This window comes from Brassica napus, chromosome A6, assembly GCF_020379485.1.
Source record: "Brassica napus cultivar Da-Ae chromosome A6, Da-Ae, whole genome shotgun sequence".
Taxonomy (NCBI): domain Eukaryota; kingdom Viridiplantae; phylum Streptophyta; class Magnoliopsida; order Brassicales; family Brassicaceae; genus Brassica; species Brassica napus.
In genome coordinates, this window is record NC_063439.1 from 14,929,984 (window position 1) to 14,947,693 (window position 17,710).

Here is a 17,710-nt window from a genome sequence, read left to right on the forward strand (position 1 = left end):
ATACACTTATACCCCTAGGGTTAGCTAATCCAAACATTAGGGTTTAGCAGTGGCGGATCCAGAAAATAAATATTATGGGGGCAAAAATATACCATACAATTCATTACAAAATTAATGTTTTATTAAGTTTGCAACAAAAAAAAATCACCAAATATGATAAAAACTCTTACAAAACAACTCTACGCTCATTCATCTTTTGAAACCTTTGTATCACTTTCTCATTTGAAACCGAGTCAAGCAACTCTTTTTCAACAAAGCAGACCATACAATCACTTAGAAACTGATCTCCAATTCGGTTACGTGCAGCTGTCTTCACTAATTTCATAGCTGAAAAACATCTTTCAACACTTGCGGTGGCAACCGGCAAAGTTAGAACTAACTTTAAAAGCCTGTAGACCAAAGGATGTGCAATATGCTTTTGAGTTTTCACCATAAAACAAGAAAGATCTCCAAGATTCTCCACACTCTTAAACCTTTCATCTCTGCGTATATTATCAATGTAGATATCAAGTTGCTTCTCTAGAGATAAAATCTCACCATAGCTAAAATCTTCTGGATATAACTTAGCTAATATCATCAGCTTCTCCTTGTCAAACCCATAAAACGAATCAGTCGGGCTTAAAGCAGCCATACAAATAAGTAGATCAGTGGTTACATCTGTAAAAAGATCATTGAACTCTTGAATCTGTAAATCTAGAACTGTGCAAAAGTAATTGACCTTATAATGATGAATATTGGTTATGTTGCTTCTCTTTCTTGGATTCCTTGGATTAACAAAATCGTCTTCCATGATGAGCATTCCAGCATTATGTTTCTTAAAAAAAGAAGCAATTTTATCCATAAGCAAACTCCAACCATCATCCCTAAGCTTTTGCAGTTCTCTTTTAGTAGATTCCACCAGTGACATAGCGTTCAAAATATCTTGATCTTTCTCTTGCAAAGCCAATGACAAATTTGCAGTGAGCCCCAAAATAAGCAACATTAGATGCAAATAGAACACACAATCAAATGTGTGAAAATATTTGAGAAGACCACAAGCTTGACGTTTCTGTAAGTCTTCCATGCCTTCTTCTTGGACATACTCAAGAACTTTAATGGTAGTAGAAAATAATTCTTCCAACCTCAACAATGTTTTGTGATAAGAACCCCAGCGAGTATTTGCAGGTCTTGGTAAAGAACGTTCCTGATTCTGTCATGTCCCAGTATTAACTTCACCACTACTGATCTGTTTTTCTAATTCTTCAAGCTGAATTTCTCGAAATTTATCTTGTCTTTTACAAGAAGCCCCAACAACATTCAACAATGTAGAAATCATATCAAAAAAGTCAGCAATGTCAAAGTGCTTTTTTGCAACGGCCACCACAACTAGCTAAAGTTGATGAGCGAAACAATGAACATAATATGCTGAGCTGTTTTCTCTAGCAACCAATGATCTCAAACCATTAAACTCACCTCTCATATTACTAGCTCCATCATAACCTTGCCCTCTCACCTTTTCAATGCTCATCCCATATCTAGCAAACAAATCATCTATAGTAGATTTCAAAGCTAGAGAAGACGTTTATTTTACATGAACAACTCCAATAAATCTTTCTTTGATTGCTCCTCTTTTATCAACAAATCGAAAAACAACGCCCATCTGCTCCTTATGAGAAACATCTGCAGACTCATCAACCAGCAAGCCCAACACATCATGACCAATTTCTTCTAAAATAGCTATGTACTTCTTCTGCAAATGAATGGACAATATCCTTTTGAATTAATGGAGAAACCATCTGATTATTTCTTGGAGCATTACTCTGACCTTACTTATGGTTTCATTTTGTTCTCCTGTGTATTTCAGAAGCTGCAAGAAGTTTCCTTTATTCACAGCTTCTTCTTTTTCGAAATGGCCACGGAAAGATAATCCTTGTCGTAACAAGAATCTGGAAGCATCAATCGAAGCAGTTAAGCGAATGCGATACTCATTTTTCACCTTATCATCTTGCTTAAACAAAGCATGTACTATAGACTGATTTTGATTCATCAAATCCTCACATTTCTGAGCAGCAATAATATGAAAACTGTTGGGCGGTTTACCCATATGAGTACGCAATCTATCTGGCTTATTCCAACTATTAAACCCTTCTTTCACAAATGCATCACTTCCACCTTGCATCCGTCGTATCTCATCTTTAAATAGGTAGCAATATAAACAAAATGCCCTTTCTTTTGATATGCTATACTCTAGCCAACTACCATATTGATCAAACCAAGCTGGATTGAATCGTCTTAATGAACCACTTTTCAATATTTGTTTAAATGTATGACCATAAGGTTGACATGGACCTTTAGTTAGATATTTGCGTTTAACCTTGTCTCTTTTCTTTCACCAGGGTCAGATGGCAAATCTTCAATACCGGTATTATCTATTGGAGGAGATTTTCTTTTGTCTTTCCTTTCACCAAGGTTAGATGGCAAATCATCAGCTTTGGCATCAGATTCTGGAGGAGGTACTTTTTTGAAATATTTCTCCATTGAATTCAACTGTAAAAAAAAATATGTTTAGCAAAAATCAGTAGAAGAGTTTAATTTATATAATTCTAATAGGGTGTTTTAAGCAAACCCTTACAACTCTGAAACATTAATATAAGAGCAAAAAAAATTACCACTTTTTCTTCACACAGAGACGATGAACGAGAAGATGAGTAGATTCGGGTTTTTAATATTAAATTAATTAAGTACTTTAACTATAATTAAGTAAAATTTCTAAAACAAAACATATTAACAATCAGTTTGGGCTTCAAATTTCGGATGGGCTGTGAAGGAGGGGGCAGAAGAATATTTTTTTATGGGTGCAATTTTCTTTTTGTTAAAACAAATCTTAATAAAAAAAAAATTTCATGGTGGCAGCTGCACCCTCTCTGAGCAACGTGGATCCGCCACTGGGGTTTAGAGTTAAGAGATAAAGATTTGGGATTGAGGTTTAAAATTTTATAAAATAGAAAATAAAAAGTCAAAAGATGAAAATAAAAATTTTTAAAATAGTTTCAAAAAATATTTTCAAATTACAAAAATAAAATTTGGAAAAACAAAACTTCGAAAAAAAAATTCAAACAAAAAAAAACAAAAAAGTTCGAATTTGAAAACATATAATCTAAAACTATTTAAGGAAAATACCTTAGGAAAAGTAATCTAACATTTAGGTTAGATTATATGGTTAGAAAAAATAGAAGAAACATATCTTAGGATAGCACTATTTTCTGTCACAAATATAGACTATTAGATGCAAGATGACCAAAATGTTTCATTAAGAAGATAAATATACTCTTATACCCCTAGGGTTAACTACTCCAAACCTTAGAATTTAGAGTTAATGAGTGGGATTTGGTATTGAGGTATCAGTGTAATCAAGCATTTCAAAGAGCGAATAAGAGATCGTGCAAAAGCATGCAACATATTTTAGCATCCTACAAAGCAAGAAGAATAGGAAATTTAAAGTTGTCATCATCACAAGCATAATTCCTAAACTTTTCCAAGGTAAATAATTTTACAAAACACATCAAAAATAATACATATCTAAATTTTTTTTCAACATAACAATAATATCCAGTATTTTCCAGGCAAACTACTACTCCGTTCATCACCAGCAACAAATTTCTACTTCAACAAATCAATTGATTACATAAAGCATTTCAAAAGGCAAATAAGAGATCATGCAAAACCATGCAGCAAAGAGTGATTCTAACTCATGTATCATTCGGATTGTTATTCTCTTTCTGACAAGATTTGATACCTAGATTTATTTACATTTTAAACTATTTTATCATTGTTTTTCTTTAGATCTCTACTTCTATATAAAATCTAAAACTCAACTTCTGTCTTTCAATCTTTGCTAAGCAATTTAAATATTTAGAGAATAGATTAAAAGACATAAGTGATGTCTACGTGTTAGTGAGCAAGAAATCATGATTAGAGTGAATAAGAAGTCTACTATAAAAATGAGGGTTATTGAGAGATAAAATTGTGTAGAGTTTGTGAAGAGAAATTGGGACTCCTATACAAACATAACTACTTAATTTGCATGCATATACTTTTGCCTTTTCTGCTTATGTGTTTTTTTTTAATCACCCTTCTACCCCTATTCTTCGAATACTACAACCTAAAACCAATATCTCATCTCTCCTCTCTCCTCTTTCCTTTCTCCTCTCTTATCTATTTCTACTATATCGACATATTATACCTCTCTCATTTTATCTGTTTCTTTAAAAATTTTAAATTTTCTATGTCTCTTAATCTCTCATCTCTTCCTCTCTTCAAATTTATCAAGTTCTATTATTTGCTATTCCCGTCACACCGTTGCACCATCTCACCGTCACATCGTCACGCCATCACACCATTACATCTGTTCAAGCTCGCTGTCACATAATTACCTCTCCTCTGCTCAAGCTCACCGTCACGTCGTCACCTCACGCTTGCAACAGCTCGTCTTCACTTCAATCTGGCGAGGAATGATATTGGATGCTATATAGGAGGAAGAAAAAAAAGAGGATAGAGAAGAAATAAAAAGATGAGAGAGGATGAAGAGGAAGAAGAGAAGAACGGAGGCTTCCGGAGATGACCGGCGGACGAATGGCCTGTCTGTTTACTATATGGAAAATCATATGTGGACGGATAACTATAGTTGGTCTTTTTGTTTGATATATGATTATAGCCGGATAACTATATTGCGCTGAATGTATATTTTTTTTTGAATGAAGCAATAAACACTATATTAATTACTCGAAAGATCTTCTGTTTTGGGTTTATAGTGTTAACCGACCATTGATTACAAACCCTAGCTAAGAGTATTGATATCCAGATAATTAGTGTATACTACCTAAGTATAATTTAATAGTGACCGTCCAATACATATGTTAACCGAGATGATTGGATAATAACCAACAACCATTATAGATAACTACAAATATTACAAACACATATGTGTTATATCAATAGAGACACATACATGTTATATTAGTATAAATAAAAGATAACCGACCACTAACTTAAATAACCATCCACTATTAGAATTAACCGACTACTAACTTAAATAACCAGAAACTATTGAAAATAACCGAATAATTGTATGTTTATAGATTATATCAATAGAGACACATATGTGTTATATTATTGGAGACAAAAGATAACCGACTACTAACTTAAATAACCATCAACTACTTGAGATAACCGGATAACTGGTATACATTATAAGTTTGGTATACAATGTAGCCAAATAAATACATTGCATTTGTAATTATGATACTTCATGTGTTTGTTTGCGTAACCGGCTAACTATAACAAAAAACGATGAATAGAATCTATTAGCCGGTTATTTCACAAATTACATCATTAAAGAAAAGTGGAATTTTTTTCAATAACTATGGTAACAACTAAGAAGAAGAACACGACTCGAGTACTTTACCCTTAACTAACTCTGTCTTCTGAACTGACCCACCGGAGATGGTACTTGGCGACGGTAATGCAGATGGATGGTGATGGTTAGAAAGTAAGCATTTGTTGGAGTATGAAGTGAAAAAGAGCTTTGTTTTACCATAAACCTAAGAAACTGATGGAGAGCAATGGAAGAGACGACAGGTTCTAAGTTCATGATCCCAAGCGATCCTTGATTGTTCCTTTTGGGAACAGCTCTTGCATGTGGAAACAAAAATGACTCACCCGCTTCTTCCAAAGACGAGTTCACACACACGCTGCCGTACCACGAATGTGAACACTTTGAAGAGAGACAAAAGTTTTTGGATTGAATTGAATTTCTTTTACAAAAGAAACTGAGAATTATTGAACATGCAAAGAAGAAAGAGATAAACAAGAATGTGTAAAAGATACAGAATACAATGAGTGAGAGAGAGAGAGAGAGATGCTACACATACAAATGGGTCGTGTGTGTACAGCTTTACTCATGATTGCATGAATATAATCATTACGCAACTCCCCCCCCTTCCCATTTCGTAAGGTTAAAGAAAGAAGATATAGGGGTATCACAGTATTTTCTCACTGGCAAGAGCTGGGCCTGGTGCTTGGGCCACCAGTTTTTCCATATGTGCAAATTATTGAATCTTTCTATATTTTACATGCAAATGGCTCGTTTGTGAATTTAAAAAGTTACTTGGATAAAAAAATACATATACACTGATTTACAAAATTTGATCAAACTTTTGTAAATTGCTACTTCATGAATATTTTTTGAATTGTTTTGAATTTGTTTCATTACATTTTTCAAATTGAAACTATTTTTATTTTAAATTTGAAAACTTAAAACATATAATTTCAGTTATCAGTTTTCAACTATTACAAACGTAAACAAATAAGATTACGTACGCTTTTCTTGATAGAGGGTTTTATATTTTAAGTAGGTTATTGGAGTACTGTTTATTTTTGTGAATTTATTCGTGATGAGATTCCGATCTTTTAAAATAAGAAAATTTTATCACAAAATTTTATCATACTTTAACTAACCAACGGAGGGTTCGTAATAGAATTGTTGGACTACATGATGCTAATGGGAATTGGATTACAGAGGATAATGGTGTGGAAAAGGTGGCAGTAGACTATTTCGAAGATTTATTTAGTACCACCTCCCCATCGGAATTCAATAGTGTCCTGACAGAGATTACACCGGGTATCACTCCTCAGATGAATCAACGTTTGTTGAGGCTAGCGACGGATAAGGAGATTAAAGAGGATTTGTTTATGATGCACCCAGAAAAGACGCCAGGACCGGACGGCATGACAACACTATTTTTTCAACACTCCTGGCATATTATTAAGAATGATTTGGTAGAGATGGTGAATAATTTCTTGGTTTGGGGGAAATGGATGCACGATTAAATATTACTAATATATGTATGATACCAAAAACGGAGAGACCTACAAGGATGACAGAACTGAGGCCAATCAGTCTCTGTAATGTCGGATATAAAATCATTTCCAAGGTTTTGTGTCAGCGATTGAAAATCTATCTCCCCTTACTCATATCCGAGACTCAATCGACATTTGTGGCAGGAAGAGTGATTTCTGATAATATTCTTATCGTCCAGGAAATGTTTCACGGATTGCGGACCAATAAAGCATGTCAAGAAAAGTATATGGCAATTAAAACGGATATGAGCAAAGAATATGATAGAGTGGAATGAGACTTTATTAAGGCTTTATTGCAGAAAATGGGTTTTGATCTTCATTGGATTAAATTGATGATGGAATGTATTTCATCGGTTCAATATCGCGTTCTTATAAATGGTCAACCATGTGGCCTCATTGTTCCACATAGGGGTTTACTTCAAGGAGATCCTTTATCTCCTTATTTATTTATTCTCTGCACATAGGCTTTAATTGCAATTATAAAAAAGGCAGAGAGAGGGTAACAAATTATGGGAATGAAGGTAGCTAGAGCTTGCCCATCGATTTCTCATTTGCTTTTTGCGGATGATAGTCTTTTCTTTTGTAAAGCTCAAAAATAAGAGTGTCAAACCATTCTTAGGATTTTAAAGGAATATGAGGCAGTTTCAGGGCAGCTAATAAATTTTGATAAGTCTTCCATTCAATTTGGATATAAGATTGAAGAATCTGTCAGACAGGAATTAAGGGATATTTTGGGTATTCAGAATCTTGGAGGAATGGGATCATACCTTGGTCTACCAGAAAATCTGGGGGGACCAAAGATCCAAGTTTTTAGCTTTGTACAGGATCGATTAAATAATAGAGTCAATGGGTGGACTTTCAGGTATTTCACAAAAGGTGGAAAGGAAGTGTCATTAAGTCAGTGATTACGGCATTACCAAATCATATGATGTCCTGTTATCGCTTGCCTAAAGCAACGGTGAAAAAACTGACAAGCGTGGTATCACAATTTTGGTGGAGTCCAGGGAGAAGTACAAGAGGCATGCACTGGAAATCATGGGACAAGGTATGTGTAGATAAGGAGGAAGGAGGTTTGGGGTTTAAAGATATCACTGATTTCAACACAGCGATGCTTGGTAAACAGTTATGGCATCTGATAGAGAAGCCAAACACTTTATTTTCTCGAGTTTTCAAAGGTCGGTAGTTTAGGAATGCTTCACCCTTGGAACCGATTCGTTCATATTCTCTGTCATACGGCTGGCGGAGCATTGTTTCTGCTAGATCTCTGGTTAGCAAAGGACTAATCAAAAGGGTGGGATCAGAGTCTTCTATATCTGTATGGAATGATCCTTGGCTCCCAACCACTCGCCTGAGACCAGCTAATAAAAATCAACACAACTTGTACCCGGACCTTACAGTAGAATCCCTCATTGACTCTACCTCGCGTACTTGGAATTTAGAGGCAATTCGGAATTTGGTGGATCCTCAAGATGCGAAACTTATAGAAAATATTCCACTAAGCAGGACTCAGCGGGTGGATAGAGATGGATGGCACTATACAAAAAATAGAAAATATACGGTCAAATCAGGATATCAGGTAGCGCGGATTTATCCAGATAGAGAAAGACCACCATTACTGATTGGTCCCACAGTTGATGTTTTGAAAGCTTACTGCTGGAAAATACGGTGCCCACCAAAGCTAAAACATTTCATATGGCAATTAGTGACAGGGTGTATAGCAGTGCGGAAGAATTTACAAGCAAGAGGGATTCAAGGGGATATTTGTTGTGTAAGATGTGGAGCTCCTGAGGAATCGATAAATCATGTATTTTTTAATGTCCTACAGCTCTTCAAGTTTGGGCTCTTTCGAAGATACCATCAAATCCAACTATTTTTCCAACAAGTTCACTCTTCACAAACATGGATCATCTATTCTGGAGAGTTTTCCCGCATATGGAGGGTAACCACTTTGCATGGATACTATGGTACATCTGGAAAGCTAGGAATAATAAAGTTTTCAGTAATTTGGATATGGATCCTATGGATACGCTTAAATTGGCTGAAACAGAATCAACTTTGTGGGCTGAGGCACAAGTAGTAAATGACCAGAGGATGCCACCACCAATAATAGATACGATATTGCCGTCGATCCCAGGAAGATGGTGTTTTACAGATGGCTCGTGGAAAGAGGGTGTTATTTTTTTAGGACAAGGTTGGCTCAGTACTTTGGAAGGTTTCGATGGATTGTTGGGGGTGAGGAATGTTAGGGCTAGTCTTTCGCCTCTTCATGCGGAGATGGAAGCGCTACTATGGGCAATGGAATGCATGAGAAATTTACGTCAATTTCAGGTTACGTTTGCAACAGATTGTTCTCAATTGGTGAAGATGGTTTCGGAACCATAGGAATGGCCAGCTTTTGCAAATTATTTGAAAGATATCAAGATCTTGAAAGAGAGCTTCACCCGATCAGAGATTATCTATGTACCACGAACACAAAATTCAAAGGCGGATAGTCTAGCACGCAGTGCTAGAAAGCAATCGTCTTTCGTCATTCACATGGATACAGATCACCCAGTTTGGTTTACAGAGTCAGTGTGAGTCTGTATTGTTGATGACAAAAAAAACAAAAATTATATTCTATACCTAATTATATTTTTTGCACAACTCTAAAATCTCGGACTTCCTTCTTCATATTTTATTAGTTAATTGTGTTACAATAATAGAAATACTTACTTCAAACTAAAAAAAATTAAAAAATAAATTTTAAAATTAGTTAATTTAAGTTTCAAATGATAATGTAACAAATTTAAATATTTACGCGCGGAGAAAGGTTCTAATAGTGATAACTAAAGCAAAAGGACTCAATATAAATAGTTTATAGTCAGCAATTACAATATAGACTTTCATATCTGGAAATATGGAAGAATTTCTATAAATAAAATTCTTCCATTTTATCTGTAAGTAAAGATGGAGCTGGGATTCTTTCCAAGCAGAAATTAGAAAATCATCGTCCTGCTCTAAAAAAATAGTAATGTCTTCCTAAATTTTTTATTCATATATATATATATTACTTTGTTGGTGAGATATGATTTATTAATTATTTAATATTTCAAAACTTAATGTTTACATAAAAAAAATTATTTTAATGGTGATATATGAACCATTAGTCATTACTTTAATATATATAAATGCAATTAATTTTAATAATATATATATATATATATATATATATATATATATATATATATTTACAAAATATAATATATAAATTAATGTAAAAACTATGATGTAATTAGTTTTATTTTTTATTTTTAAATGTGATATATATATATATATATTATATTTTTTTGGAAATATATAAGTAAATATCTATTAATATATTTCAAAAATGTTTCCAAAATAAATATTTATATATAAAAGTTACTTTTAATGATGTTTTGAGATTTAGTAATAATTATGATATTTAAACATTTTTTTCAGAAATATAATTTTTATAAGAGAATTTTATATGCACAATTTGATTGATATCAAATTATATTTTATGAAAATCATGTATGGGAGTTTGTGGTCAAGTGGTAAGGAGAATGACTTAGGAAGTTAACACATTTTAGGTTTTATCCATCTGCCATGAGAAATTAAATAACATGTTACCTTAAATATATATGGGTTTTTGTTTTTAGTCCATCTGAATATCTGAAAAGAATGTCTATCCATGAACTACACATCAAATTGGAAATTAGTCTGGGTGTTTCCATATAGGCCTAGGACACCTCCAAAATAATACGAAAAAAACTCATGTCATTGTTTTATGAGAGTGTATACGTTATAACATATACTAGGTTAAGATCTACGTCTTGCGCAGGATGAATATTAAATATAAATTATTTTTAAGTATGATATATTTTTTACATATTATGAAATAATAAATATATATTGAATAATTAAAATTTTGGTAATTATTACGTATAATAATTAAATTGGTACAAATACTTAAATAATTATATTGATCGTTTGTATTTCTTTATAACAAAAACATTTAAATCAATGATAACAATAAAAAAATTGTGGGATGTTTAATAGTTTTAGTAATTTATAATTTTAAAAACATTCAATGCAAAGTTTAAAATCTAAATATTAAGTTGTCAATAATTTTTCAAAATGTTTATCAAAAGAAATTAAAGCAAATTTGAAATTAAAATACTTATGTATTTTATATGGTATATAACTTATTTAAAAAAAATATTAATATACATATATATAATATTTATTAAATGAGACTTCATACCTATGTAATTTCGTAATCATTTGTATCTTGTTGTAACATAAATTTTAAATCATGGATCACAAAAATTTCAATGTAAGATTTTTAACAACTTTAGTCATTTAGATTCGTTTTTAAAAATTCAAAATATAGCATATACGAAAAAAATCTAAATTTTTATTATATAGTTAATGTCGTTATTAATTTATTTTAATAAGTTAATTTTTTTAAAAAAATGATAGAGAATAGAGTAATTTTTATCAAATATTTATTATTCAAAATTATTAATTGTCATATATACTTTAGCCACATTAGGTAATTTCGTGATTTTTATTTAAGGAAACAATGAAGAATATTTATGATTAATTTATGGTTAGTTTAATAAAAAGCTTATTATATATTTATATGGACTAACATATTTTTCTAAGAATTCTAAAAATGATTGTGGTGATGACATGTTGCAACAAAAATATGTTGTAATGCTTCTATTTTAATATATAGGGGATACAAAAATTACTTTAGAAATAACATTTAATCTCTTTTTAGTTTTTACTAGAGAATTTAGGCGCTATACACACCGAAAAATTAGAAATTAGGAGACTACCACCTGCACTGTTACATTTTTCTTAATACCGAAATACCCCTACACACTCGCATCTTCCATATCCTGTGCGTGTAGATTTTTTGTCAGAACCTACGACCTAAGTAGCCATCCTACATCACATGCCTTGGACTTCACCCAGTCTCATAATTACAAACAGGGCAGAGGAAAAGGCAAAAATTACGTTTATCAATAGTGGACTGTTTAAAGTCTTTCTTAAATCTCTCCCCTCCCTTCGTTTTCCAGTCACTAATATTAAATCTCTCCTAACATACAGAGAAAAGTCTAAAAAATTCCCAAATATGGAAAACCTAAGACTTCCAGAGCGGATGTTTACTTACGGTGAAGAACCCAACGGCGAGCGGGTGAACACATACCACAAACCCAAGAGAATCGAAACCATACTCGATGCTTTAGATCCAGAAGAGGTCGACTTTTTGCGTAATATGACTTTTGGGAAGATTATATCGCTAGCTGAGAACCCTTCGTTTTCCGGTAGTTTTGGCCAGTTCGTCATTGTCCGGATACTCCACGTGAAGAAAAAATACGAGATTTGTTTCCTCTTCGCCGGGAAGCCTGTAAGGATGTCACTTCATGAGTTTGCTCGTGTCACCGGACTCAACTGCAAAAAGATTCCTCCTAAAAACAACAAGAGGAAAAAGAAGAATCCGATAAAGGAGAAACTTTACTGGGGAGAGCTATTTGGATCACTCAAGTTCTGTCTCGTAGATCTAGCAATAGAGATGCTCAAAAAAGGAGCAGTGAAGAAGCGCAAGACTCGATTGAAATACGCATGTCTTGCCTTTACCTCGTGTGTACTTCTGCCGACGTCTCATTTCCCCCGGATCATTCCAGAGCATGTTGAAATGATACGAGACTTGGAAGAATTTCTAGCTTTCCCTTGGGGTAGAGTTGCTTTCGAGATGTTAGTCACTGGGATCAAGAAGAAAGACGAGATTCTACTTTCCCAGACTAGCGTTGCGTTACCCGGTTTTGTCGATTCTATTCAGCTTGTGTTCATGGAGGCGGTGCCGCAGATAAAAGAGGTGGTTCCTCAGCCGGAAAATGTAGTGTGGATAGAGTCAGACTCTGAATGAGACACTGAAGGCGGTGACTCGCAAGCTGACGTGGAAGAAGACGAAGCTGTCGTAAGACCCGGCACACCTCCAGCAGTCCGCTATTACGTGAATCCAGCACACGTCAAATCGTTGGACGAAGATGAAAAGGTCAGTCTCCGGGCAATTAACAACTATTAGTTTTATTAGCAGGCACTAATAAGTAGTATCCTCAGTACATTTTGAAGGTAGATTGGTCGCGTAATCCAAATTTCTGGCATGGTGATATCGTTTGGTTGCTTAGTTAGGTGTCGTTTTTTCGGTGTTATGTAAAGAGGAATGGAACGAACTGTCGATATGTTTTTTGTTAGCGGTCATGTCAGGTAATCAATACGCTAGTACCAAGGTATAGTCGCTACGTCTTTTGTTAGCTGGTAGATTCAGTTTACTACAATGCTCGTTAACTCACAAGGAAAGCAATAGCGGTTAACTATAAACGAATTGACTTGATCAGCAAGAAAGCTAGGGTTTCGCCATTGATCTCGACTTGTCGCCGAAGTCACACCAATCGAAATGAAAATAAATAAAGTACAAATAGAAAACTCGCACATCAATATGCGATTTTACGATGTGGAAGAGTTAACAAAAAGAGATGATAATGTCAAACCTATGGTTCAAGGATGGCTTGCTTGCTGCCCAAGAAAACGTGCAAGGCATCGCTTAACACTCTAGACCTCACTTCGGCTTGACGGAATCACAACTGCGGCGACATGGGCTCCACCTCCGCTGACTCACAGCTCACGGCGGTACAGATCCACAACCGGCTTTGCTGAACGGAAACTAACTCGGCAACGTTCCTGCTTGGTTGCTTGTTATCTATCCACTCTTTTAGCACCATTTTAAACTTTCTGATTGCACATAGTACTAAAGATACTAAAGTGGATCAACCTGTCAACTGTCCACACTTGCTGAGATTGTTTGAAGGAACCAAAGCTGACCTCCAACACTAAACTTGACACATGTCTTGGGACTTGGTATACATGGGATCAGATTCTTCAAACAAGTCTGGAAGGTAAAGCCTTGTGTATATAGATTTATAACTCTTTCTCTCTCTATTTACGAAATTATAAATAGAATATAAAAAAAAATTATTATTATATAATTAGAGATTTATTAGGAGGGAATTCGAAGAAGACTTGGTGGCTACAAACATTAAGGCTTGTTTCATAAGAATTCTATAGGTAAAAGATTAGAACATGACTTGGTGGCTACAATCATAAAGGCTTGCTTCACAAACAATCCTAGGATATAAGTCAAAAAGTAGTGAACATGACTTAGTGGCAACCACCATTAAGGCTTGATTCATGGAAGCCTGTCCAATCTTGGTCAATGATCTTGTTATTATAAGCAGACTTTGACTAGGAGAGAAAATTAGTAGAGAGAGAGGATATGAACTAATGTTTACCTGCATGGCCAGATACTTGTTTGAAAATCCTTGCATCATGTGATCGATACCCCCAAGGTAAAGCTTACACTTTTATTTACGCTAAGAAATGAAGTTGGTAGAGGGGAATAACAAACAAGATTTGCTAAGTTGGTGGCTAGATGAATTTGGTTGTGATTAGGACTTTTTAGATATGGATTGCAATATTGTAGAGGTGACGATTCTGAGTTTTAAATCATGTGAGTTCCTGATGTTCTTAAACCTCTCTTAGAGACACTGTTCTAGTATATTTTGCTTGATGACAAGCAAAAGAGTACATCTGGGGGAGTTGATAGACCATGGATTTTACCTATTATTGGCCATGGTTTATAAGAGTTTTAAGATACATTTACTACTATATATAGTCTATTTAGAGTATTTACAGGTCCATGTACTATTTGCAAGGAAATGATGTATTTGGAATTTTTTGGAGATCTTTTGAGCTTCGCTGGAAGCAAGAGATGGTCGACGGTCACAATTCAGTATCAACCGACAGTTACCACCATCAACGTTGGGTTTCTCACATCGATCGATTGTGAAGCCATCCGAGAATTAATGACAAACTAGAAGATTTCAAGTTTCACAAAAGTCTTAATAATTACATCATTAGTCACTGGCCGCCTGTTAGGCTATTTATTAGGGTTTTGTATCATTTTAGAGGCAGACTTGCTTAGAGACCTTTTTAGACCTAGTTTGGAGGAGCCAAGAAGCCATCATTGAAAGAGGAGAGCTTAGGATTGGAGAGATATATCATCTACTGCAAAACAGAGAAGATCTTGAACTCCCTTGTTTTCATTATTTCTGTTACTTTTACTATTTATTTTATCTAAGTATTATTGAGACCATCATTACCATGTGTTTCATGAATATGTATGAGTAGCCCTTACTGTTAGATTTAGGTTTCTCAAATGGGTTGATAAATGTAATACTGACATAACAATTGCTAGGGTGTTTAGAAATATAGTTCCTTCATCTTGTTGTGCTTAAAGCTAAGTTTAGGATTGATCATCCTTTAAACTTAGATCTTAGGGTTAACTAGGATCAAGCCATTGCTTGACTCAATACCTGAAAATAACTAGAATGATCTAACTGACTAGATACAGATGAGAGTTGGTCTAGTGAGTTAGAGAATATAAGTCAAACTTGTCCGTAAAGCTTTCTGGAAGAAATATCGATCGACGCAGCAATAGCCCTATCGATCGATATTTTGAAAGGTGTATCGATCGATATTCACAGAATTATCGATCGACACTTTCTCGTGATTAAAATACGAGAGTTGAGATCCGAGATCCAGATGAAATAATCAAATAGATTATATCTTAGTTTGAATTCAAGAACAATTAATATTAATAAACCCCTAATTTCCCAAGTTACGTTTTACTTATCATACCTGAGAATATACCTGAATCTAGCTACTTCAACCAACTGTTAACAACCTCAAAACAATCAATCGAGCAATAAATTTGCTCACCAATCCATTTACTGCTTTTAAAACTTATAAATCATTTAATATTGATTTATTTCAAGACCATAATCTATTGTGTAATCCTAGAGTTTCTGTGGATTCGATCCCTAAGTACTACATCCGAACCTCTTATTTGAGAGAGTAATTCACTCCTTAGGTTAATTTGAGTGATATCAACGTTCCAGACATTTGAAGAATAATTTTTTTCGACAAAAGTACCTTCCTCGGTAAAAACACTTTCTTGGAAGACCAAACAATCATAGCACTAACATCTTCTCAAACACGTATTGTTCGCGAAGACTCAAAAACGGTAATATCTACCGATAAGTTAGTTGTTGATCACAACAAACTCTTAACGTCCTAAACAGACTAAGCCATCTCGTAGAGATAGCTCTTGTACACCCGACACAAGGGTAATAGCTATATAAAAAATCCAAAATTTTGGTCAGCACTTTCGGGAGACTTAAAAATTGTCCTCAAAGAGATGCTCGATCCCTACCATACAAGTCACGAAAGCCGAGAACATATCGCGAAATTTAAAGCAGAACGGAATCAGGTCGAAAACGATACGGGAAACGCAAGTCGAAGTAGTCAACGCACCCCTAAAGCCGTGAGTAGACCAAGGTCTTGCCCTAAACCCATCACACTAGCCTCTAACATCTCTAGGCATAGTATCAAACACCCTGATAAAAGATCCCAAAATTTTTCTCTTGACTAATATTCGAGCGTCTTCAGAAATCCCTCAAGTTTACGAGCTGCAAAAAACTCTCGAAACAAATCACAAATATAGCAGTTTACCCAGAGTTAGATTACAAGATGACAACTCGTAGTCTTTCCTCTACACCCATATAAATGCTCGATTCCCTCTACCCGACACATAACTAGACCGTAATGGTGTGATTGGAAAATAGGTTGTAAGAATCTCAACTCCAGGACAAACTACGCAAGACTTGATCCCTTCAACAAGGGTACGTAGGCAGCCTTCACAAGGCGCCGCCCCAATCTTATCGCACTCCACTTTTAGCAGATTGAACATACCACTTCCAACCATTAATTCCGCCTAACTTACCTGACCTGCCTAACCGCTCGCAAGAATATCACAAAATTTCTAACGAGATGGGGGGCTAACTGTTGGGGTAAAAATCGGTTACGACGGAATCATTGTCAGAAAATTCCCGGAAAATATCCTCTTTGACAAAGAGAGATAAAACTCAAAATAAAAGAAAAGCGGGAAAAATCAAAATCAAGTTCGTATCAACTCCGAGAAGGATTCACACGATAAGACTTCGAGACAGGTTACTCCAGGCCTCGGACAAACATATATCAAACAACAAAACAACCACAAAGCACTATCGTCCAACTCGTCGAAGGGACGAGTTGGACCGAACACATTGTCCAACTCGCCCAGTCCAACTCACCGAACGGGCGAGTCGGATCGAGCAAGTCATCCAACTCGCTGAACGGCGAGTTGGATCAACAAGTCATCCAACTGCCTTCATCAACAAGTCGTCCAACTCGCCCGTTCGGCGAGTTGGATCAACTAGTCTGCCTTCATCCCGTCCTCGTAGCTCCCTCCCTTGGGATTGGATCGAACCTGCTCTTATTTCATCTCGATCATAGTCCGCAAGAACTCGTTATCTCGTACGAAATTCAAATTGATCGTATAAAACGGCAACGGTTAACCAAACACCTTAAACTGCCTCCACTATACGAGAAATTCAAACTTTCTTCGGAATCGACGTCATTTCAGAAGCGCTCTTTCGAAAAATCGTAAAACAACGCTTTAGTTGGAAAACGTCCCGAAAGAGTCCTGAATGCGGGTAAAAGCCCACTCACGATTTTATACGAAATCGAGCCCAATCGTTATGACAGTTTATCTTTTATTCTGCAGGAGAAGATAAATGTTAAGTTCGGAGGATAAATTTGAAGTTTCCAAAGATAAACACGAAGATTGGAGGAAAATGGAATA

The 17,710-nt window shown here is 35.0% G+C and overlaps 1 protein-coding gene across 1 annotated transcript; it reads left to right on the forward strand.

Annotated features, from left to right (window-relative positions):
• The first annotated feature begins 12,040 nt into the window (after positions 1 to 12,040).
• Positions 12,041 to 12,835, forward strand: LOC106426897. Its single transcript, XM_013867630.1, has one exon. It carries the CDS (start codon positions 12,041 to 12,043, stop codon positions 12,833 to 12,835), a length of 795 nt encoding a protein of 264 aa, XP_013723084.1.
• The last annotated feature ends 4,875 nt before the right edge of the window (positions 12,836 to 17,710 follow it).